The following is a 20,146-nucleotide window of genomic DNA, read 5'->3' as shown; positions in this document are numbered from 1 at the left end:
ATGTATGCTGTGAAGATTAGCTTTCTCTAGACTCGTGACGGTTCAGACCGTGACCTGAACACAAGGTGAATTCTGGGCTTTGCTTTTCAAAGGGACGTTAGTAAGTGGAGCATCAGATCAGAAGAGTGACAGGCCTCAGAGATCTGGTGTAATTAGCATATGCAATCTCATTATCTCCGTCATCATCGCCACTCACAGCTGTACAGTGTCTCAGAGATCGTGTGTGTTCTCTGTATCATCTTGTCTGTGAGAAAAGTTTGCCAAATCAGAGCGGTCTTTAAACATCTGAGGAAATGTTGGTTGGGAAAATAATATCTGCTTTGGGTAGTTTAGAATTAATGAAGGCCATAGGGGAATAGAGTTCAAGCTCATTTACAAATAATTGGAACTTTAGGGTTTTAGGAAGTCCTTTATGTTGATCCAAACCAAAAAAAAATATATAGTATGACCAATACAAAAATATACAAATATACTGCAACGGATAGACAAGATGCTGACACAATTTATGAAGTTTTTTTCCAGTGGCAAGCAGCTTCCCTGGTAAGGGAAAACAAAAACAAAAACAAAAACAAAATCCTGATTCTATCTTAAAACCTATCAGGTAAGTTAGAGATACTGGCTTGGGGTTTTAACAAAGTTCTTTCAGTTCTAGTCTCATTTTTAGAGTGTCAACTGGACACAACGCCTCCTTAAGATCTGGCCGTAGGGCCTTTCCTTCAGTAGTGATTGATAGGGGAGGGTTCAGCTCATTGTGAGTGGTGCCATCCCTGGGCTGGTGGTCCTGGTTTCTATAGGAAAGCAGGCTGAGCAAGCCATGGGGAGCAAGTCAGTGAGCAGAACTTCTCCACGGCCTCTGCACGAGCTCCCGCCGGGATCACTTCTCCACGGCCTCTGCACGAGCTCCCGCCTCCGGGATCCTGCCCTGCTTGAGTTCCTGTCCTGACTTTCTTGGATGGTGAACTGTGATGTGGAAGCATGAGCCACATAAGCCATCTTCTCCACAAGTTGCGTTGGTCACGGTGCTTCACCCACAATAGCAACCCTAACTAAGACAAAGGGCTATGTTTATGTACGCAAGTATCTGCGTATGTGTGTGCAGACGGCCACAGAGACAAGAAAAGGGTGTCCAATCGTCCGGAGCCAATGCGGTGCAGGCAAGTAAACTCAGGTTCTCTGCAAGAGCAGCAAATGACAGAGAGAGAGAGAGAGAGAGGGAGGGAGGGAGGGAGGGACGGAGGGAGGGAGGGAGGGAGGAGGTAGAGACAGAGGAAGGGAGAAAGGGAGAGAGAGAGAGAGAGGGAGAGAGGGAGAGAGGGAGGGAGAGAGAGAGACAGAGTGAGAGAGAGAGAGAAAGAGAGAGACAGAGAGAGAGAGAGTTTTCACACAACAAACGGGAGGTGACAGTTGGTAGTATCCACAGTCCTAGTCACAGTGGCCAGACTGTCCCATGACGTGCAATTAGTTTTACACGTTTGGTGTCCTGGAAACATTTTGCCTCTCCTTTTCCCTATTTCCATACAACTTTAGACTACGTGGGACACTTCCCGGTGGGGTGGCAGTGACGGTGTGTTTTGTTTTTTGTTGTTATCCCCATGAATCTACTGAGACTGGGACAGAGACGGCCGGCCCCGCCCGCGTCCTCACCATGTCCCAGACAAAGTTGGAGAGCCAGTAGATGAGGGGCTTCACCCCGCTGATGAACTGCAGGTGCTTCGCTTTGCTGACCCGCTCCTGGATCAGGAACACAACAAAGCTGGCTGGGACGAAGGACATCGCAAAGATGACACAGATGGACACGAGGACGTCCACAGACGTGGTCATTCTAGAAAGGAAGAGACACTTGAGTAAGGGTCAGAGGAGCCTCTGATGCAGCTGGGGACATGGCAAGGCAAACAGACAGACGTAAGCGCCCTCCGAAGTGAGGCGGGGACAAGCACAGGCCCAGCAAGCAGTAATGTTAAAAATGAGTTCATGCCCATCATGAATATGCAGAACAGAATCTGGGCGTGGTCTAATGGTGTTGGCTTCCCTCCAGTTTCTAATCTCACAGAAGTGAGCTGAGAAGTTCCCTATGTAAAGAAACTAGAGTGGCTTGAGACCTATTATGCATGAACAAGGAATCTTTGTTTGTTTGTTTTTGGTTTTTCAAGACAGGGTTTCTCTGTGGCTTTGGAGGCCGTCCTGGAACTCGCTCTGTAGACCAGGATGGCCTCGAACTCACAGAGATCCGCCTGCCTCTGCCTCCCGAGTGCTGGGATTAAAGGTGTGCACCACCAATGCCCTGGCTATGAGTGAGGAATCTTATTGCAAAGCTACTCTTATACAGTGATCATGGCTCTAATAAGCAGAAAACAATAGTATGTGCATAGCAGACTACACATATAAAAAGTCATATATTATCAGTCTAACACATACAAAAAGCCCACTACACACAGTCTAGTGAAGATTAATATTCTACAGTAGTTACACAGTAATGTACCATTCCCATTTCTGAGAGAGGAATCTAATGTGCTGATTGCCTACTCTGTCCTGGGCACTGGCTTTGGCGATTTATACAAATTAACTCATTTGATACCACAAACCTAGGAAGGTTAGCACCAGATTCAAATCCCGATTCTTTTACCCCAAAGACTGTACTGACCTCAAAATTCATGCACATGGACAGGAACATACACATATGTGTGTGTGCCATTCTTTCACACATATTTCAGGAAATAAACCATTAAATGCATGTTTCATTTCATTAAAAACAAACTAATTTTCAAGAAAAATGAAATATGAATAAGTCACTTTAGGATTGTACTAACAATTTTTAATTTGCTGTGTGTGAGTTCACCAAACGTGATGATTTTCACAGATCTGGTCTTCCTTCTTCATGTCAAGAATGGCAGACAATCTGTAAACCAGCCATTTTCTGCCCTACTCTGGATCGGCACGGGCTCACACAACACAGTTATCTCAAGCTGTCACGACCAGCTTTCCCTTGGTGCATGAGCCCCTACACACACACACACACACACACACACACACACACACACACACACACACACAGTCGTTGAGACCCACTTACAGAGCCACCTCTGAGAGCTGCTGCTTGGTGAGATTCAGAGGATGATTGAAAGCAGTAATCCCATACTGGCTTGGATTCTCTCCCTTCTGTAGGTTGGCCCGGAGGATGGCATTGTTGATGACATTCAGGAAGGAACTGATTGCGTGCCAGCCCTTGTTGTTAAACCACACCTGAGGTAAAGCAGACCAGCTTCAAGGTTATGGTCACAGGATGCACGGGCCATCAGACCAGCGTTGTGTGAAGACCTTAAACTTTCAACCAGTTCCCCACACAGGGTTAAAGATTGCCATGGTTACTGTCTCCCTGCTCCCTAGCAAACTGACACTTAAACATGCTAAGCAGGTTAAGGCAAGGATCACAACAGCTCCCACACCTTAAGTTTGGAGGCAAAAGAAATTCCCTTAATTAGTACACTGTATCAGATCACTGGTAAAGTCAACAGTTTGCACTTTTCTGCCATGAATGTCCCTAGAGACTTGACCACAAGAGTCTGAGGAACAGAGGACAGCTGTTTGTTAAGAAGGTAGCAGGACACAGGCAAGGGCATACCTTGACATTGTTTTTGGTATCCAGTCCTGTCATGAACCTTCCCAAACTGCTGAGAAACCGATCTGCAGAACTGTCCTGTAAAGGATAGAATCCTGCCTCAGTGCTGTTCGTTTGCAAGGATAGGGGGCTTAGAGAGCAATGAGACAACCATGTGTGGATCAAGACCACCGCCACTTCATTCATTGAAATTAAATCTAAAGTCATTACAGACTTGGTTGCTAAGTAACCAAAATCTACAGTGCTAAAGTTGCCATGATGCCACATCATGAAAGAATCACAGACACGCACACACACACAGATACACACACACACACACACACACACACACAGATACACACAGATACACACACGCACACACACACACACGCACACACACACACACACAGATACACACACGCACACACACACAGATACACACACACACTCACACACACACACACACACACACCATAATTTAAATCCCCAAGATTCTGGGGCTGGAGAGATGTATCAGAGGTCAAGAGTACCTTCCGTTCTTCCAGAGAGCTCTGTACAATTCCCAGAACCCAAATGGGGGCTCACAACCCTCTGTAACACCAGTCCCAAGGGAGTCAATGCCCTATTTTGGCGTTTGTGGGCACCCAGTACACACATGGCACAAAGACATGTGTGTTAGTAAAACTAAAATCTCCAAGACTCTTCAGGGTCTCTTGGCATCATCCCAGCACTAAACCCCAGTACAGGCAGACGAACCCTATGGTATAAAGGAGAGCTGTGTGCTTGCGGTGGTTTGAAAGAAAATGGCCCCCAGAGGGTTTGGCACGATTAGGAGATGGGACTCTGTTGGAGTAGGTGTGGTCTTGTTGGAGGAAAAGTGTCACTGTGGAGGCAGGCTTTGAGGTCTCATATATCCTAAAGCTACGCCCAGTGAGAAGACTACTTCCTGTTGCCTGCAGGTCAAGATGTAGGGCTCTCAGCTCCTTCTCCAGCACCATGTCTGCCTGCACGCCACCATGTCTGCCTGCACGCCACCATGTCTGCCTGCACGCCACCATGTCCCACCGTGATGGTATGGACTAAGCCTCTGAGGCTGTAAGCCACCCCAATTAAATGGTTTTCCTTAAACGAGTTGCTGCAGTCTCTCCACAGCAATAGAAACACTAACTAAGACAGTTCTCTGAGTCCGGCAATGCTGTCCAAGACTCCAGAATCCATGTCACCTGACCACATCAACAGTCATTTCAACTTGGGAAACCTGAGATACAGGGAAATGAATTGGGCTTAACAGGTCTTGAAGACCAGCCTACCAGTCTAAAACAATTAATTAGTTTACTTTTCCTATTTTCTGTTTAGTCAATGACTATTTTAGGAAAGTATTTGGAACACAATTCATCTATTCACTGGCCAACTTCATCAGCTTAGCTATTGTAAGAGTTACTAATCTGAGTTCACATTCAACCTACACTTTTTGAAGTGTGTGTGTGTGTGTGTGTGTGTGTGTGTGTGTGTGTGTGTTGGGTTTGAGCAGTCTGGTCTTTCTAAAATTACTTTGTATACAAAAGTGTTCAGAACATGAAGTCCCTACCACTACTGGTGTGTCCTAGCAGGTCCAGGCCCATTTTTCCGACATGTCTCAGGATGAATTTTATACCTTGGTCAGCTTCAAGAGTTTCTTCACTTGCTCAATAGCATCATTAACTTCTTGACTTGGAGGAAGTGCTTGAGAGTTACTGACACCCAGGGAAAACCCGCCATACCTAAAAGAAAAGCTTGCCATTAAAATGCAGGCAGAGAGCCCAGGCCATTATTCTGCAGCAGATACTGCAGTGCACAAGGCTCTCTGAGAGCCATCTCTTATTCAGAGTAGGGGCAAGGTTTGGCTAAGGACAGTGACATGTTGCCTCCCCTTGTGAAATGCAGCCATCTGAATTCTCAAGACTGCTGCCCCACAGTGAGGCCCTGAAGCTAATGACATAGACTAAGGCGCCCATGTCACAGATGTAAGGGTTAATGGTGATGGGCACAGTCTTGAAGTCCAGGTAGGGACCTTGTCTTCCACAGCACAGGAACCACTATGTGGGCCTGTGATTGCTCTGCCTGGGGTTCCAGGGACCCTGAACCCCGGAGAAAAGGCAGAGAGGAAAACTGGAACTCCAGAACAAGAACTTTGAGGTCTCTTGGGCAGCCGGGTGGGCTACTGATTTTCCCACACTGCCCAAGCTGACTTCAAGAATGCTTCCCGCCCCCTCTCACACGCTCCTTCAAACTCCTGTGTCACATGAAAGGCCGGGAAATGTTTCCTTGAGTTCCTAGGCACCGTTGGGAACCTCTGGGGAAAATATAGCTACGATAGGTTTTCCCCGATGACATTTTCCTTCAAGTCTCTAGAGGTCCATAAGAGATTTCTGAATCTCCTCTAGAAAATTATTATGTCAAATATTTCAGAGGCTTCTGGAATGAAGCACCGTGAATACAGAGCTACACAAATCGCACGGTGTAGCCCCCTGTGTTCCATCCATAGCCGGCAGCATCTCAGTACTGGCCCCCGCCCCGCGCCATGGTGAGGTAACACCCGCATGCATGCACGGGGCAAACAGTCCCAGACCCACAACTCTGCCTTGATCCGAGACTCCTACACCAAAATCGTTCTCCCGAGACTCACAGTGACAGGGAACACGGAAAGAAGGGATTGACTTACCGGAACTCGTTCACCCAGATCTTATTCTTTAAGCTGCAGAAAGAAAAGACAAACCAAAAATCAGGTCCAGAAAGTAAGGATCATACTGAGGACGCAAAGGTAATCATCTATCTACCCAAGGACAAAGTACAGAGACAGGAGCAATCCTACGACCAGCACTGTAGGGTCACACCTCTGTAAGGAAGGCCACTCTCGGCATGTCCTGTCAGCTGTCTCGGAAACCGTACTCACGTGACAGCCACACAGTAAATCAAGCAGATTTAAAAATCCACCATGCAAGCAGACATGGTGGCGCACACCTTTAATTCCAACTGTCAGGAGGCAGAGGCAGGTGGATCTCTGTGAGTTTGAGGCCAGCCTGGTCTATACACAGAGACTTCAGGCCAGCCAGGACTACATAGTGAAACCCAGTCTAAAATTAATTACTAATTAATTAATTAATTTCAATGGTGAATCCCATGTGGAGAGAGGTTACAGCTCTGGGAAATGCACCCTTGTCATCTGAAGTCACTTCAAACGGGGACATTGCCCCCTGACCACAGTGATAGGAAGAGAATACATTTTTTTCTGAGCACTGAGTAAGCATTGGGCACTATGTGGTCACGTCTCCCGGGAACCTACAAGCCTCTTTAAAGGTTCCATGGGCAAGAAAAGCTACCGTGGCTGCCCTGCTCTCGCTTCAGAACACCTCGTGTTTACAGTGCCGCCCACGAGAAGAGGACCTAAAGCTCTCTGCTTCTGTCATTTCATTTGGCTCTCACCACAAAGTTAAAGAATGCAACACCAGCATCACATCTTACATAAGAGAAGGTGTTACAAGCATAACGGGCAGCCCCTGGTCAAACAGCTGCTGAGGGTCAGAATTCAAATGTGAGCTCACATTTATCATTTATTTCCTGCTCTGGAGCAACAGCCTCATCCTCTAGATTGAACCTTTAAGGTTCACACTGAATTTCCTACAGAACCACAATTTTTTTAAATAGTAAGAATAGCAGTTTATTCAATAGTCTTTTAGATAAATATGTATATTCTGACACTTGTTTTAGCAATGGTGATAATAAACATATTTACCTGCATTTTTCTTCTATATTTTTTTAATTTAAATTAGAAACAATCTTGTTTTACACGTCAATCCCATTTCCCTCTCCTTCCCCTCCTCCCCTGCCCCCCACTGACCCTCTATCCCATCCCCTTTCTGCTCCCCAGGGAGGGTGAGGCCTCCCATGGGGGGAAATCTTCAAATGACAGCACCGCAATTTTCCATCCCCTGTCACTCAAGTCTACACCTGCAGCCTTTAACCTCTCTGCTCAGCGACGGTAAAGAGCAAGCCAGGTTTCAACAGGAGATACCTTTTCGCGATGATCTGCACGTACGTCTTCACTAGGTAGTCTGAAATGTTTCTTCCCGTCAGGTTCTGAAGGATGTCTGCAGTGTTCTGTTTCCTCTGCCGTCACATAGAAACCGAGACCATGAGTCTTTACAGGTAAGAAGCAGGGCAGAAGACAGACAAGACTAGGGACCCCAGGGCCCAGGCAAGATCTGCAGCCACCCACCCACCAAGACCTGGCCTATTCTGCCTTCAGTAACCGTGCCTCACATGGGCCAAGTCAAAACTACGCCCAGAAAATATTCTGGATATGTAGATAGGATTCTCCACATCGCCAGGATATTTAGGAAGCAGCATTATAAAGTGCCCAGTGAATTCTTTCGTACACTGGATCCGGTGGTCTTAGGGTGGCAAGCAAAACTTGTTTATACACTGAAAATCACCTATTTCTACCTTCCAGCCTGGATTCTAGACTCTGATGAAATAGCAGGGAGATATCATAGCATCCTGAAAAATTTCAAGGAAAAAACAAAACAAAAAAACCCTCAGATCTCCTTCCCAAACTCAGAATGCCAGAGTCGGTAAGATACATTTAAGTTGTGTGATCCATGCACTTCCTTATTCTTCAGGAGGAAACACAGCCACCAGCCTGGCTGTGGCAGGAAGCCGGGCCTGTGAGAGCGGTGTGACAGGCACTGGCCCAGTGTGGTTCAAAGCCCTCTCTCAAAGTCCACTCGCCTTTCTCAAGTAAGATCAAGGCTGAAATAACCCCAGCTCCACACCTCACTCACCCCTGCCGCCACACAGAGGCTGCCAGCCCCCACCCTGAGCCACCTCGAAGTCATACCCACAGGGGCTCACCTGAGGAGGTGGCAGCCCCCCTGCCCCTGGGGGACACACAGGCAGCATCTTCTTGATTTTGTCACTGCTACACTGGCAGGTGGGCGAGGGGTTCTTCATTGTCCAGTTCCCATTCTGGAAGAGGTCCTTGATGGTCTGGGGAACCGGGGCAGTGGTCCAGTCCTCGTCCCCGACCAAGCAAGGGGTGTCCCTACAAAAGGAGACAGCAAGAGATGGAGGCTCCCCTGGAAGGGGCCTGACTTTCCCTGGAGCCTTAGAAAGCACAGGTTAGCTCTGCAGTAAGGGCCCATGTGCCTAGCCCTACCATTTAAAAAAAATAGAACGACTTCATCATATTTGCTCTCACGGTAGCCTGGGCGGCTGGGGAGTAACAGCGGGCATGAGGAAATACACCGTAAACAGGCTCCTGATGCTCAGAGTGAGCTCTGCTCAATCCAGCTACCCGACATCTGCTGACACGACACACACGGAGAGTCCACTATGTGCCACACACAGGGTTCTGCATCCGTGAGAGTCTGGTGTAAGCGATCCAAACTCTCTGCTTTCAGGGATCCCGTATGCCCAGAAAGCGCTGGACAACAAGTCAACAAATCCAGTTTCACACAGCCCCAAATAAAGCCAAGACAACAGAAGAGAGTACATGAAGAAAACACCACTGAAGCTAAAGACAAAACCAGTCAAAACACAAGCAATAAGCTAGTTAAAGAATCGGGATGATGAGCTGGTGAGACAGCGTGGTAGAGAGAGATGCTACAGCCCAGCTCAGTCCCTACGTCCCATGTGGCGGAAAGACAGCACCAACTCCCACAAGCTATACTCTGACCTCTACACAGGTACCATGATATGTATGTGAGCATGGGTGCACTCACTCACACACACACACACACACACACACACACACACACACACACTAAAATAAATAAACATAATTTAAAAAGTATTGGGGAGAATGAACACTACAGGCAGAAGCAGTTGGAAGTTGGGTATGAAGGCCCTGTGAAGAATAAGTCTATCTTATACAGCTGATGAGCAACAGGAAGATGGTGTGATGAGCTGTAAGACAGACTGATGGAGGAGGGATGGAGGGAGGGGGAGAAAGGGGGAGGGGGAAGGAGGGAGGGGGAGGGAGAGGGGGAGGGAGGGGGAGGGGGAGGGGGAGAGAGCCACATGGCACAGGTATGAGTAGGAGTTTTATTTTATGCTCAGCATGCTGGATATCTTGTATAGAATGGCAAAATCCCACGTGTGTTCTATAACGAGCAGAGAATTGAGCCGAGTGGATAGGGGTGCTCGACGCATGGAAAGTGAGGGTGTCTACAGGCATCCTTAGAGATGAGGCTTGGCACTCATCTCTGCCCAGGACACTGAACTGTTTGGAGCACATCACATGTCCCTCACATCTCAGACTTCCTGTTTCCCTACTGGTAAAAGAAGAGTGTAAAATGACTCGTTATTTCTAGCCTTTCTTCTGGATTTCCAAGTCTCAGATTCTACCATTTAAAATAGAGTTACCACCTGGAGGGGTGAGCCCCACAAAGCTATCCGCCCTAAGGGTGGGGATGAGGAAATTTAGGACAGGTGGAGATAAAAGAAGTGAAAGAGAATCCCTCTTATCCTCCTGTCTTCCTATGGAAGCCTGCCATGCTTCTGACTCCCCAGCCTTTTGTGTGTAAGTTCTTATTCTGGTAAATAAATATATTATATTCCATATTACATTGACTTTCCACGTCAATAACCTTTATCTTGTGAGTGTGTGTTTGTAAATATGCACAAAGTGAACAACTTTTCCAAATGATTTATCATTTCCTCTTTAAGGCCTCTAACTAAGACACCTGTCCTTTTGAAAACCCACACATAAGACCTTCAAAATGCTGCGACAAGCTAAAGACCACTGGAAAGCATCCTACCCAGATTTCCTTCAGCCCTACCACCTTCCAAAAGCCTAAAATCCGGATTTCAGTATGAGCTGGCAGGATGAAGCCCTTTCCTTCAGACTGCTTCGGAGAGTCCAAGGTGCTCAGACAGCAAATCTGCCCTCTGACGTCACAGGCATTTCTTTTATCTCTGCAGGCCAGCTGTCCAGTCAGTTTTCTCTCCTACAGACCCAGCCTTTGCTGGAATCGGTTCATGAATCCATACGGTTCAGCTCACCAGCAAAGGATCCAGCTAATCACATTATCACCTGACCTCATTCTTCCTTCCTACAAAACCTTCGCACAGAATCCCAAAGGCACTGTGAAATCAAGAAGATTCCCTGTCCTTACACCTTCAGCATCCTTTCAGTTTTAACCAATACTGACTCCTGGATTTACCACACAGTAAGAACTTTGAAGTGCAAGGAATATCTAGTAACTATCTGCTATGGTTTCAGTCCTCACTGTCTTCCAGAGGCTCAAGGCTTGGCCTCCAGATTGAGGTGCTATTGGGAGCTGGCAGAGCCTTTAAGTCCTAGGACCTAAGAGAAGACAGTTATGTCATTGGGGACACACATTGAAGGGAAACATTGGGACCCCAGCCTTTCCTTTTCTCCTTTTACTTCCTGGTTTGGTTTTGATGATATGAGCAGCTGTGTGCCACACACCAATCCCCACCGTGATGTTCTCCTCCACTAGAGACCCCAAAAGACCCCGAAACAGCATAGCCAATCAACTATGGGCTAAAACCTCTAAAATCACAAATCACCATAAACCTTTGCTCCATGTAAGTTGGTCTTCTCATGACAGAACACTGTCTAAGGCATCGTCTAACACGTGGTGGTTTGCAGAGTGGCTCCATGGGCTCTTATGTTTGAATATTGATTCCTGGGTTGGTAAAACTATTTGGGAAGGATTAGGAGGCGTGGCCTTGTTGGAGAAGGACTTTGAGATTCCAGAAAGATCCATGCCATTCAAAGAAGTCTGCCTCCTGTTTGTGGGTAAGGATGTGAGCTGTCGGCTGCTGCCCGGCACATCCCCACCTGCCTGCTGCCATGCCTCTCCCTATGATGGTCACAGATGCCCCTGCCCCCTGGAACCACGAGCCCCCCACAACCCTTCCTTCTGTAAGTTTCTTTCGTCATGGTGCTTTATCACAGCAACAGAAAAGTAAGACAAATACTAATTAAGTGCTGATATATCCACAGGAGCCATCCATCTAGAAATCTGCCGGGTCTTGTATACACAGCCATGACACAGCTCAGCGCCCTGACACAAGATTGCCATCTTCCCCTTTGCGGCTTGGAACGCAAAACTTTTCTTTCTCTAGTTTTCTATCATCTTGCCAACTCTCACTGTGTGAGGCTTCACGACCCCAGGCACAAATTCTGTGTAGTCCTGGAAACGTGAAGTTACCTCCACCAGCCACAGCGGCGTCTCCCCATCACCTGTCCACTGGCTTCACCGCACAGCATCCTCAGGACGAGCTGCTTCTGCACATACACAGTCAACTGGGCATGCCACTGAGTTTATTTATTTAAAACTTGTCCTGAATGTCTGATAAAAATATGCAACTGAACAAAAAGAGTCCGCTGTTATTAAAAAAAATCAGTATGCCATCTTGTCAAGTTAAGGTGAAGAGACTGATGAACAAACTGCCCACTCTGCCCATCTACTCTGGTACTCGATTTTACTGTGGTAGAAGGGTAAACAAATGTGGGTAATGATTTGTTATGAAGGATGTTACAAGATCCTATTTGTTCCTAAATTCCTTCTTTTGGCTACTCCCTGGCCTTTCAAAATCAAAACCGACTAAAAGGCAAAAAGAGAGTGGTCACAATGTAACAGGCAGAGGCGGGAGGGGGGGTTGATGGCGGGGGAGACAGGGCACGGGGACGGACGGACAGACGGACGGACCAGGTGGTATCACACAAGCCATACAGCTGAAGTGTTACTCACGGGATTGGGTTTCCTTCCATACACCGGGTCCCGAAGCCTGGCTCTCTGGTTAGAGCGTTCAGGAGTTCCTGGGTGCCTGTGTCCTCTGGGGCATCGTTACTGCAGGTACAAGAGAGACACCCCGATCAACAGTCCATCGAAACCAGGACCAGAGGGAGACACGGTTTCCTACAGGACAGCCTCTACTGAGCACTCTGCAGGGAACAGGCTTGTAAAACCGAAGCAAGTAAAACACAGAAGACACTTGAGGGGAGCTTCGTATGCTTGGCACCTGGGTAACACATGCTACCCCCAGTGAAGCATGCACAAAGAGGTTACATACGAAGGTGTGTGTGTATGTACTTCATTTGAGATAAAGAAAGTCGTTAAGGATCAGTATTTCAAAACTACTCTGAAAACTCCATTTGACACAGACAGCTAGGACCTCCCAAAATCAGAAAGGCACACTTTATTGACTGTTTATATGAACCATTAGAAAGTCCAAGAAATAATGGGCCTAGGTCACAAATCCACGCCATGATTTCTAGGTATGGGCAATACCAGGTCATCAGATAGAAAGGGATCAGACAAACATTTAACTGTAGAAAATGAAAATGGTATCTACCTACGATATATACATCACAACCACACACACACACACACACACACACACACACACACACACACACACACACACACACACACACACACCAGAAAGACTCCCCAGTTCTCAGTACAGCAAACGCTGTTGGCCTGCTTGGCCCGCCTCTGCCCTGAGGTACATACAGGACAGGAACACATACCTGACAAATGTATACTGCTCATTATACATCCAGGGCTGAAGCTCCAGGCTGGGGTACTTGCCAAAGGGTGGCACAATTAGGCTGAACACCAGGGCGATGCAAACAAAGACAGCTGGCAGGACAATCTAGGCAGGCATTGGAGAGGGACGAGAGACGTCTAAGGGGCAAGCCCCCGGAAACCCACCCAGCATCTCAGACTAGCAACACCGGAGTGAGGGCTACAGGCGGCGAGGCCTATGACTGAGTTCTACCAACGTGGATTTTTGGCACCCTTTCCCTCCCAAGGCGGGTCACCTGGCAGAGGCACCAGCTGGGAATGCCACGGAGTAAACAGCAAGAGTCACTAAATGTTAAGTCCCACTGTCTGTCCCCTCTAAAAACTCAGAAGAACCAGCTCGGGTCATGGTCTCAGGTAGAAGGCTGCGAGAAAGCAGCCCTGGATCAGGAAACAGAAGACCTCCATCCTGGTTCTGTCTCTCCACTACACTGGGTCCTACGTGACATCTGTAAATCAGGACTGGAACCAACTCTACAGCGAGGCCCTCCCCTACCAGAAGTAGGGGCAGCCACCCCTGCTCTAAGTCAGTGCTGCCCAGGTGGTCTGCAGGGCAGAGTCTAGGCACATGTTCTCTATTGTCCTTCATTTTTTAGAGTGAAATAAAAACATATCCCACTCTAACTGATCAAGCCAGCATGCGAACTAGGATATGTGGGATCTGTGTGCCAGCTACATTCCTAGCTTTCTGGCATCCCTCACAACAGCTAAACATAATCAGAGAAATGAAATACCGTATTTCTAATGATAAGTTCACTCTCAGGCACATCTCAGCATGACAGCTCTTGTGCTATGAGCGTTGGATTTGCCCAACTAGTTTTTCTAAACTGTGCATCTCCTTTTATGATCTCCTCTAAATCATCCCCCCCACACACACTGATGTCAAACTCTATTATAAAAAAATCCATTTTATCCTGCCAACAACCAGATAGCAGGCTTCATTTCCAGATGAAGAAATTGAAGCTCAAGGAAGTCACTGGCCAGCAGATAAACAAATGGCAGGATACAGAGTTAGCCTGGTCCCAGGATCTACATCTTGACGGTAGCCCAACCCCACCTTCACTGGTCCAAGAGCCTGCAGTCCACGAAGGCAGACACCAGCCCATCTCACCTGAGCAAAAAACCCCTTCCTGCTCCGTCTGGCTATCAGCAGCCTTTTCCACAAAAGGGCCACAAACTGCTGTTGCGTGAGTTTCCAACCCTTCAGCTGGTAGGAGCCTTTGCCGTCCATCCCACTGAGCAGGTCTGTTTCCCTGGATTCTGCAGGGAGAAGACACGGAGGGTTATCCATATCTCACTGACCCTGCTCTTTCCTCTGGTATCTTCAGCAAGTCATCTTGGAAACTGGAGTCTGCAGCCTTCAGTAGACCACGAAAGTAAAGGGATTTCATGGAAAAGAAAAATGCACTTAAGAAAAAATTTTCCAGCTCAAAGCTATATTCCTCGGTGTGCATGCTTTTCAGGTGCCATCCGATGAGCACGGAAACAGGAAGGTGCCTTGAGACAAGCAAAGATGTGCTCACAGGGAACAGAGCAGCAAGCTGTTCTGATGGAATAAGTCGTCATTCGGTTCTTCCACCCTAGGAAGTGGGTCATTGGCCTCCTATCTTTTATAGGCTTGACAAGAAGTGGACAAACTGAAAACATCTAAGTCCTGACAACGAAACATGAAGGAAGAACAAAGGGTACCAGACCTATTTATCCAGACTGGAGAACCAGGTAATTTCTCAAAATTGTTTACCCCTGGTCTGAAACTAATGACTCCTAGCTGGTACACTTGATAGTCTACAGATTTGTTTCCTTTCATTGCTCCCTTCTCCATCTCAAACGTATACAGACACAGTCACTCAATATGCATATGTTTAAGAACACAACTTCCCCCTTCGATTCCTTCAAAATAATTGGGCCATTCAATAATTTTCATTCACTGACTAAAACACCTAAGGTGTGCAAGAAACTGGGACCCTACAGAAACGACAACAAAGAAACCGGCTCAGAGGGTAGAGGGGCCGTCTTCTCATATCCACCTACAAAATATGAAGTGACAAAGGTGGGCGTCTTCAGGATTGACCAGACATGCCATATCGGAAAAGGGGCTTTCTCATTTTTTTTCACTTTTCTTTGGATACCGTTGGGATCTGTGATCCTAGCCAGAGGCCATCAAAGAGGTAGCCGAGAAACACATCAAAGACAAATTCAAGTTCAAACAGCAGAACAAAGATCTTGCCCGCTCACACCTGGGTCTATGTCTGAGTCATTCGGATCAATAACATCATCTTCAGTGAATGGGCGCAGACAGCTCTGCTTGTCCCCGAAGGCCCGTCTGTTTCGTCTTGCTGGCAAAGTACCATCTGGAGGGAAAGGAAGGGAATCCTACAGTTTGTTTATGTGTAACACAGCACATCTTCCCACAGTAAACCCCTGCACCGGACAGACTCAACACAGGGAAGGGCACAGCAGGGGTTAGCCTCAGCAGAACGCCGAGCCCAACGGTGTGCAGCCCTCTCAGCCCAGCCGTTTACCTGACGTCTCCGCGTCCACACCGCTCTCTTCAGCCACTTTGAGAAATATCTGAAAAATCAGAGCAGGAGACAATGTAATCACCCACTTTACAAAAGAACCAACCAACCCCCAAATCAGGTGATGGGACCCCACATCAGGCCCTTAAGACCAAGAGAGTGGAGGCCAGGTTTATCAACAGGGCAGAAAACACGGCTTCAGGTATGGCAGCTATCAATGCAGACAACTCTTCCCAGGTTGAACAATACTTTCTGTTAGGAGAAGGCCATTCTGAGGCCACAGATAATGAGGTAAGTCACTTTCATCAGGTCCATGGCCCCAGTTTCCCTACTGTGATGACTTATCTGAAACATAATGGCTGAAAGGGAATGGGTTCCTGTTCACTGAAGCAAACACTACAGTGGAGGAAATCTAAACGAGGCCACTGATTTCCCAACCTGCCTACAGACCGCCCTGCAGGAAGCACGCAACAGAAGTACAAAGTCATGTCTCCAGACATCTTGGTCCAAAGGCGCAGAGGGGGCTTTGGGAGTTTTATTGTTGGCACAGATAAGCCGGCCGCACAATCATCCCTGGATGCCAGCCAGGCCAGACACTGTTTGCAGCCCTTCCAGACCTCCCGGCTTATGACACTGTGTCTCTAAAGAGAAGCGGTGCTAGGTAATAAAGACAGCCTGGGCGCTGAAGCCCAAACCCGATTCATAACGCCAGATCAACTTCCTTCACTATTAATCCTCATCCTGCTATGACCATTAAATGAGCTCTCAGTGTTTAAAACAAAACACCAGAGTGACACCAGTGTACTGACCACATCCCAGGACATGCCCACACCCAGGGTAGTCTACCAACACAAATGGATCCCATGGCTTTTTTTTTAAGAGAATATGAAATTGGGTGGACAGAGAGGTGGAAAGAGGAGAATTAATATGTCCAAAATGTATTATGTTCTCAAAGAGTAAGTAAAAACATCATTTAAAAATATAAAACACAAAAAATAAAGAGTAAATAAATAAAAAAAGGCCATGAATTTGAAGGAGAGCAGGAAGAAGTATATTAGAAGGTGTGGAAGGAAGAAAAGGAAGGGAGAAATGTTAAAAGTAAATTGTAATCTCAAAAGTAAACAAAGTAAAAAAAAAATCAAGTTCAGCATCTGGCTCCCGCAGACTGTCCATCAATACTGGTCATTTACTGTATGAGTGCTAGTTCTAGGCCACAGCACTCCTCACAGCAGGGAACAATCCTAACGTTTCTATATATTTCTGTCTCCCACTACACTCTTAAATAGTTCACCGGGGCTAACATTCCCAATGTCAATGACTAAAAAAATCTTGATAATCAACTCGATAGCAATCTCGTCCCAAGCGTGGGCTGCCTCTCTGGCCTCGGGATTGTTGAGTCTGTGTGTGCTGACAGCCACTGAGCTTACTTCCTCTAGGGTGGTCTCTGAGATGCCATAACTGGAGATGCCCAAGTCTGAGAGCCGATCATCCATCTCGTGGAAGAGTTCCACAAAAGCTCCCTCCTTAGCAGCTTCATACGGCAGCACGTAAGTCAGTTCATGGCCAATGTCCTCCACCAGCCGGGCTTCAGACACATGCTTCCTGATGAGGTTGGAGATGGCAGAGACATCTGCAAGGAGGAGAGTGTGAGGGCGCTTGGTCATCCCCGCGATTCTGCGGCGGGGGCCAGCAGTCCCTGCCTTCTCCTCTGCCTATATCTCAGAAGTACTACGTCTACACCGTGTGTTCTAAGATGCCAAAACCCATCAGCCCATTCGTCCTGGCCTGGAAACTCCAAGGCATCAATGACTGTCTCCTTCATGTCACCAAAGCCAGGTGCACTTGTAGGTGCTGGGTGTCTGATGGGTAGATGACTTGCTAATACTGAAACCTTGTGTCTAAAATGTATGTACCAGACTCTTCGATGGAAGAGGAGTTTGGAAACCATAACACTCTGCCCTTCCATAAACTTTCAGATAGTGCTGTCTTTCATTTACCACCGAGGAGGATGGAAAACCCAAACAGTTCGTGGGAGTAGAGGTCTTCCTGGATAAAGGCAGCTGTTGGGACCGGGTAGAGACACCCAGCTCAGGGTTTTAATTCCATACGGCACTGGTGACACTGCTCTCTCATAGACACTGCTCAAGGGAAACTGACATCTCCCAGGCTCCCACCTTTCCTATAAGCTGAATTCGACTCCCTTCCCGCTGACATCTGATCCAGGAGCCACTCCCCCCAAAGCACTCCCCAGATTCCCAGTCACACCTGTCCTCTGGAATATGCCCCTCCAGCCCCAAGACCAAGCCCCATGCTCCCCAGCAAGCGTTAGGCCAAGCCACCACCAAGCCGCATTCGGTCCCTCAGCCACCCAGGCCAGCCCAGCCCAGCAGCAAACCTTGAGACAGCGCCACCAGCCTCCGCACCTCTCCTCCTCTGCCTCCACTCTGCCCAGCTGCGGGGAGCTCAGGCACCACCTGAATAAGAAACCCCAGAGTCCTTACCGATGGTCAGCGTGTCACTTTCATGGTCGCTGCCCAGGCCAGCATCAGAACTGCTCTGAGAAACACTGTCCTCCTGATGGCAGAGAAGGAGGTGAGAACCGGTCAGGGGTCATGCCGGGTACAGACACCACCACCTTTGATGGAGAAGAGCATCCAGGAAGTTCTACTGTATACGACAACGAGCAGAAAGCTGGTTCTGGGAAGGATGCAGTTGGCAACCACGGCTTCGGGGGCCACTGCTACGGCATGTGTGTTGTGTGGATGGCCTCACCAACTAGGGCGAGAGAGGCCGGCAAACCGAGCGGCGGTCAGCAGAACTGCGGTGTCAGGTCATTGTGCCAACAGTCCCAGTACGGGACTTACCTGACTCTCACCTAATTTAACGCTTCCCAAATGGTAACACACAATCGGTCACCAGGGGAACCTTATTAACATGCTGCTACAGATTCAGTGGGTCTGATCAGAGGCCAGAGTCACCACCTTTCGAACAAATGTCCAGCTGACCCTGATGTTGGTGACCCTCAGACCACACCTGAACCAGGAGGCTCCACTGAGAGGGGAAGTGGGAGACAGGAGTTCGAAGATGGGGGGTGGGGCGTGTAGGTGGTATGGTTTGACACACATATAAATCTCAGACGTGTAAAAGGGAAGCAAACCAGACCCAGGGTTCAGTCCCTGTACTTTCTGGGCCACCTTGAATATGCTACAGATTCCTACAAGCCTTGCTTCCGTCCTCCGAGATTATAAACATAGTACTGTCTGCCCTGGGTTGCTCTACACTTTTCGATGAAAAATGTAAAAGAAATACTAAAAACAGAACGAAAATGAACTATTACCATGACTCTCTTTCAAACCCACAGGTTATACATGGGGTAAGGCAGTAATATAATAAATATTTAATGTTTCAAAGTTAAGGTCAATGAAATTTAGAGGCAGTAGGGCAGGAACGGTGAGGCATTTTATAGCCAAGGCTCTTCTTACCTCTTGGCAAGTCTCTTTTCTTTGATAAAATAAAGCCTGCAAAGGACTTCCTCCATCACCCAGGGTACTTCCAGGGAGAAAAATGGGCTTCAATAGAACCAGCACGGCTGGAACAGAGGATTCTCGGGCTTTCCACACTGGAGCTATGACGCACTACCACGGGCCCGCAAAGCAAGGGGAATGTCGCCACGCGTTCACAACACGGGGCATGTGCGTACAAGCCAACGAGCCCTGGCTGCGGAGTCCCCACAACCAGCCCACGACTGCCACTCACCTTTTTCAGACACGACACGGTGCTGCTGCTGTTTCTGCAGGAGCTGAGGGACGACTCCACGTCTTTCTTGACCAGGGTGAGGTAGTAGCCAGTTCCCAGCTGGTTCTTCAGGAACAGGGAGGAGCCCACACAGCACAGCTTCCCATGGGAAATGATGGCAATTCTGTCCCCCAGGATGTCCGCCTCATCCATGTGGTGTGTGGACAAGATGATGGTGCGGCCTGCCAGGCACAGACACGAGGAGGTGTGACTGTGGGACCCGTCAGTCCTCGCTGGTCACAGCGGCAGGGACGGCAGAGATGACCTGGAGGAGGCCTTTAACCCTCTGTAGCTGTGACCCCAGGATGACAAACCGTGGGGACGGTTGCATTGTTACAGAATGGTGGAGGGCAGTATTTCTCTGGGAACCCGCTCCGCTGAGCGGGCCAAGGCGTTTACAGACATTCCCATTAGTCAGGGCCAAAATGAACCAGAACACAGCTCACGCTCGTGAGCCTTCGTCTAGGGCGCAGCATAACCTCACATGCGTACGCCGATGCCCTCTCCGCCCTTCCGGTCGCCCTTACATAATGAAGCGTAAGCTCTGAGACTCTTGCAAACCAGGCCTCCACCCTCCCACAGGACAGGCCCTGAGAAAGGAGGCCCCACGCTTATTCCGGAGAAGCAATCCCGCTACC

The 20,146-nt window shown here is 48.1% G+C and overlaps 1 protein-coding gene across 4 annotated transcripts in view; it reads right to left on the bottom strand.

The window, feature by feature from the left end:
- The window catches only part of Abca1 (ATP binding cassette subfamily A member 1), a 124,689-nt gene that overhangs the window by 16,697 nt on the left and 87,846 nt on the right, over positions 1–20,146 (bottom strand). For 3 of the 4 annotated variants that reach the window (XM_021230906.2, XM_040738335.1, XM_021230907.2), the window contains 15 exons: positions 19,470–19,690; positions 18,109–18,187; positions 17,141–17,343; positions 15,717–15,765; positions 15,432–15,545; positions 14,306–14,454; positions 13,140–13,264; positions 12,358–12,456; positions 8,486–8,675; positions 7,647–7,741; positions 6,297–6,329; positions 5,250–5,355; positions 3,620–3,694; positions 3,071–3,240; positions 1,645–1,822 (listed from right to left, as the gene is read on the bottom strand). In XM_021230906.2, the coding sequence (XP_021086565.1) occupies positions 1,645–1,822; positions 3,071–3,240; positions 3,620–3,694; positions 5,250–5,355; positions 6,297–6,329; positions 7,647–7,741; positions 8,486–8,675; positions 12,358–12,456; positions 13,140–13,264; positions 14,306–14,454; positions 15,432–15,545; positions 15,717–15,765; positions 17,141–17,343; positions 18,109–18,187; positions 19,470–19,690 (1,886 nt within the window). Of the gene's footprint in view, positions 1–1,644; positions 1,823–3,070; positions 3,241–3,619; positions 3,695–5,249; positions 5,356–6,296; positions 6,330–7,646; positions 7,742–8,485; positions 8,676–12,357; positions 12,457–13,139; positions 13,265–14,305; positions 14,455–15,431; positions 15,546–15,716; positions 15,766–17,140; positions 17,344–18,108; positions 18,188–18,214; positions 18,288–19,469; positions 19,691–20,146 lie in introns of all 4 variants that reach the window. The other variant, XM_005076485.4, reaches the window with a different exon arrangement.

Source organism: Mesocricetus auratus, unplaced genomic scaffold (assembly GCF_017639785.1).
Source record: "Mesocricetus auratus isolate SY011 unplaced genomic scaffold, BCM_Maur_2.0 Super-Scaffold_6730, whole genome shotgun sequence".
Classification (NCBI taxonomy): Eukaryota; Metazoa; Chordata; class Mammalia; order Rodentia; family Cricetidae; genus Mesocricetus; species Mesocricetus auratus.
This window is presented reverse-complemented; position numbering and strand designations above follow the sequence as displayed.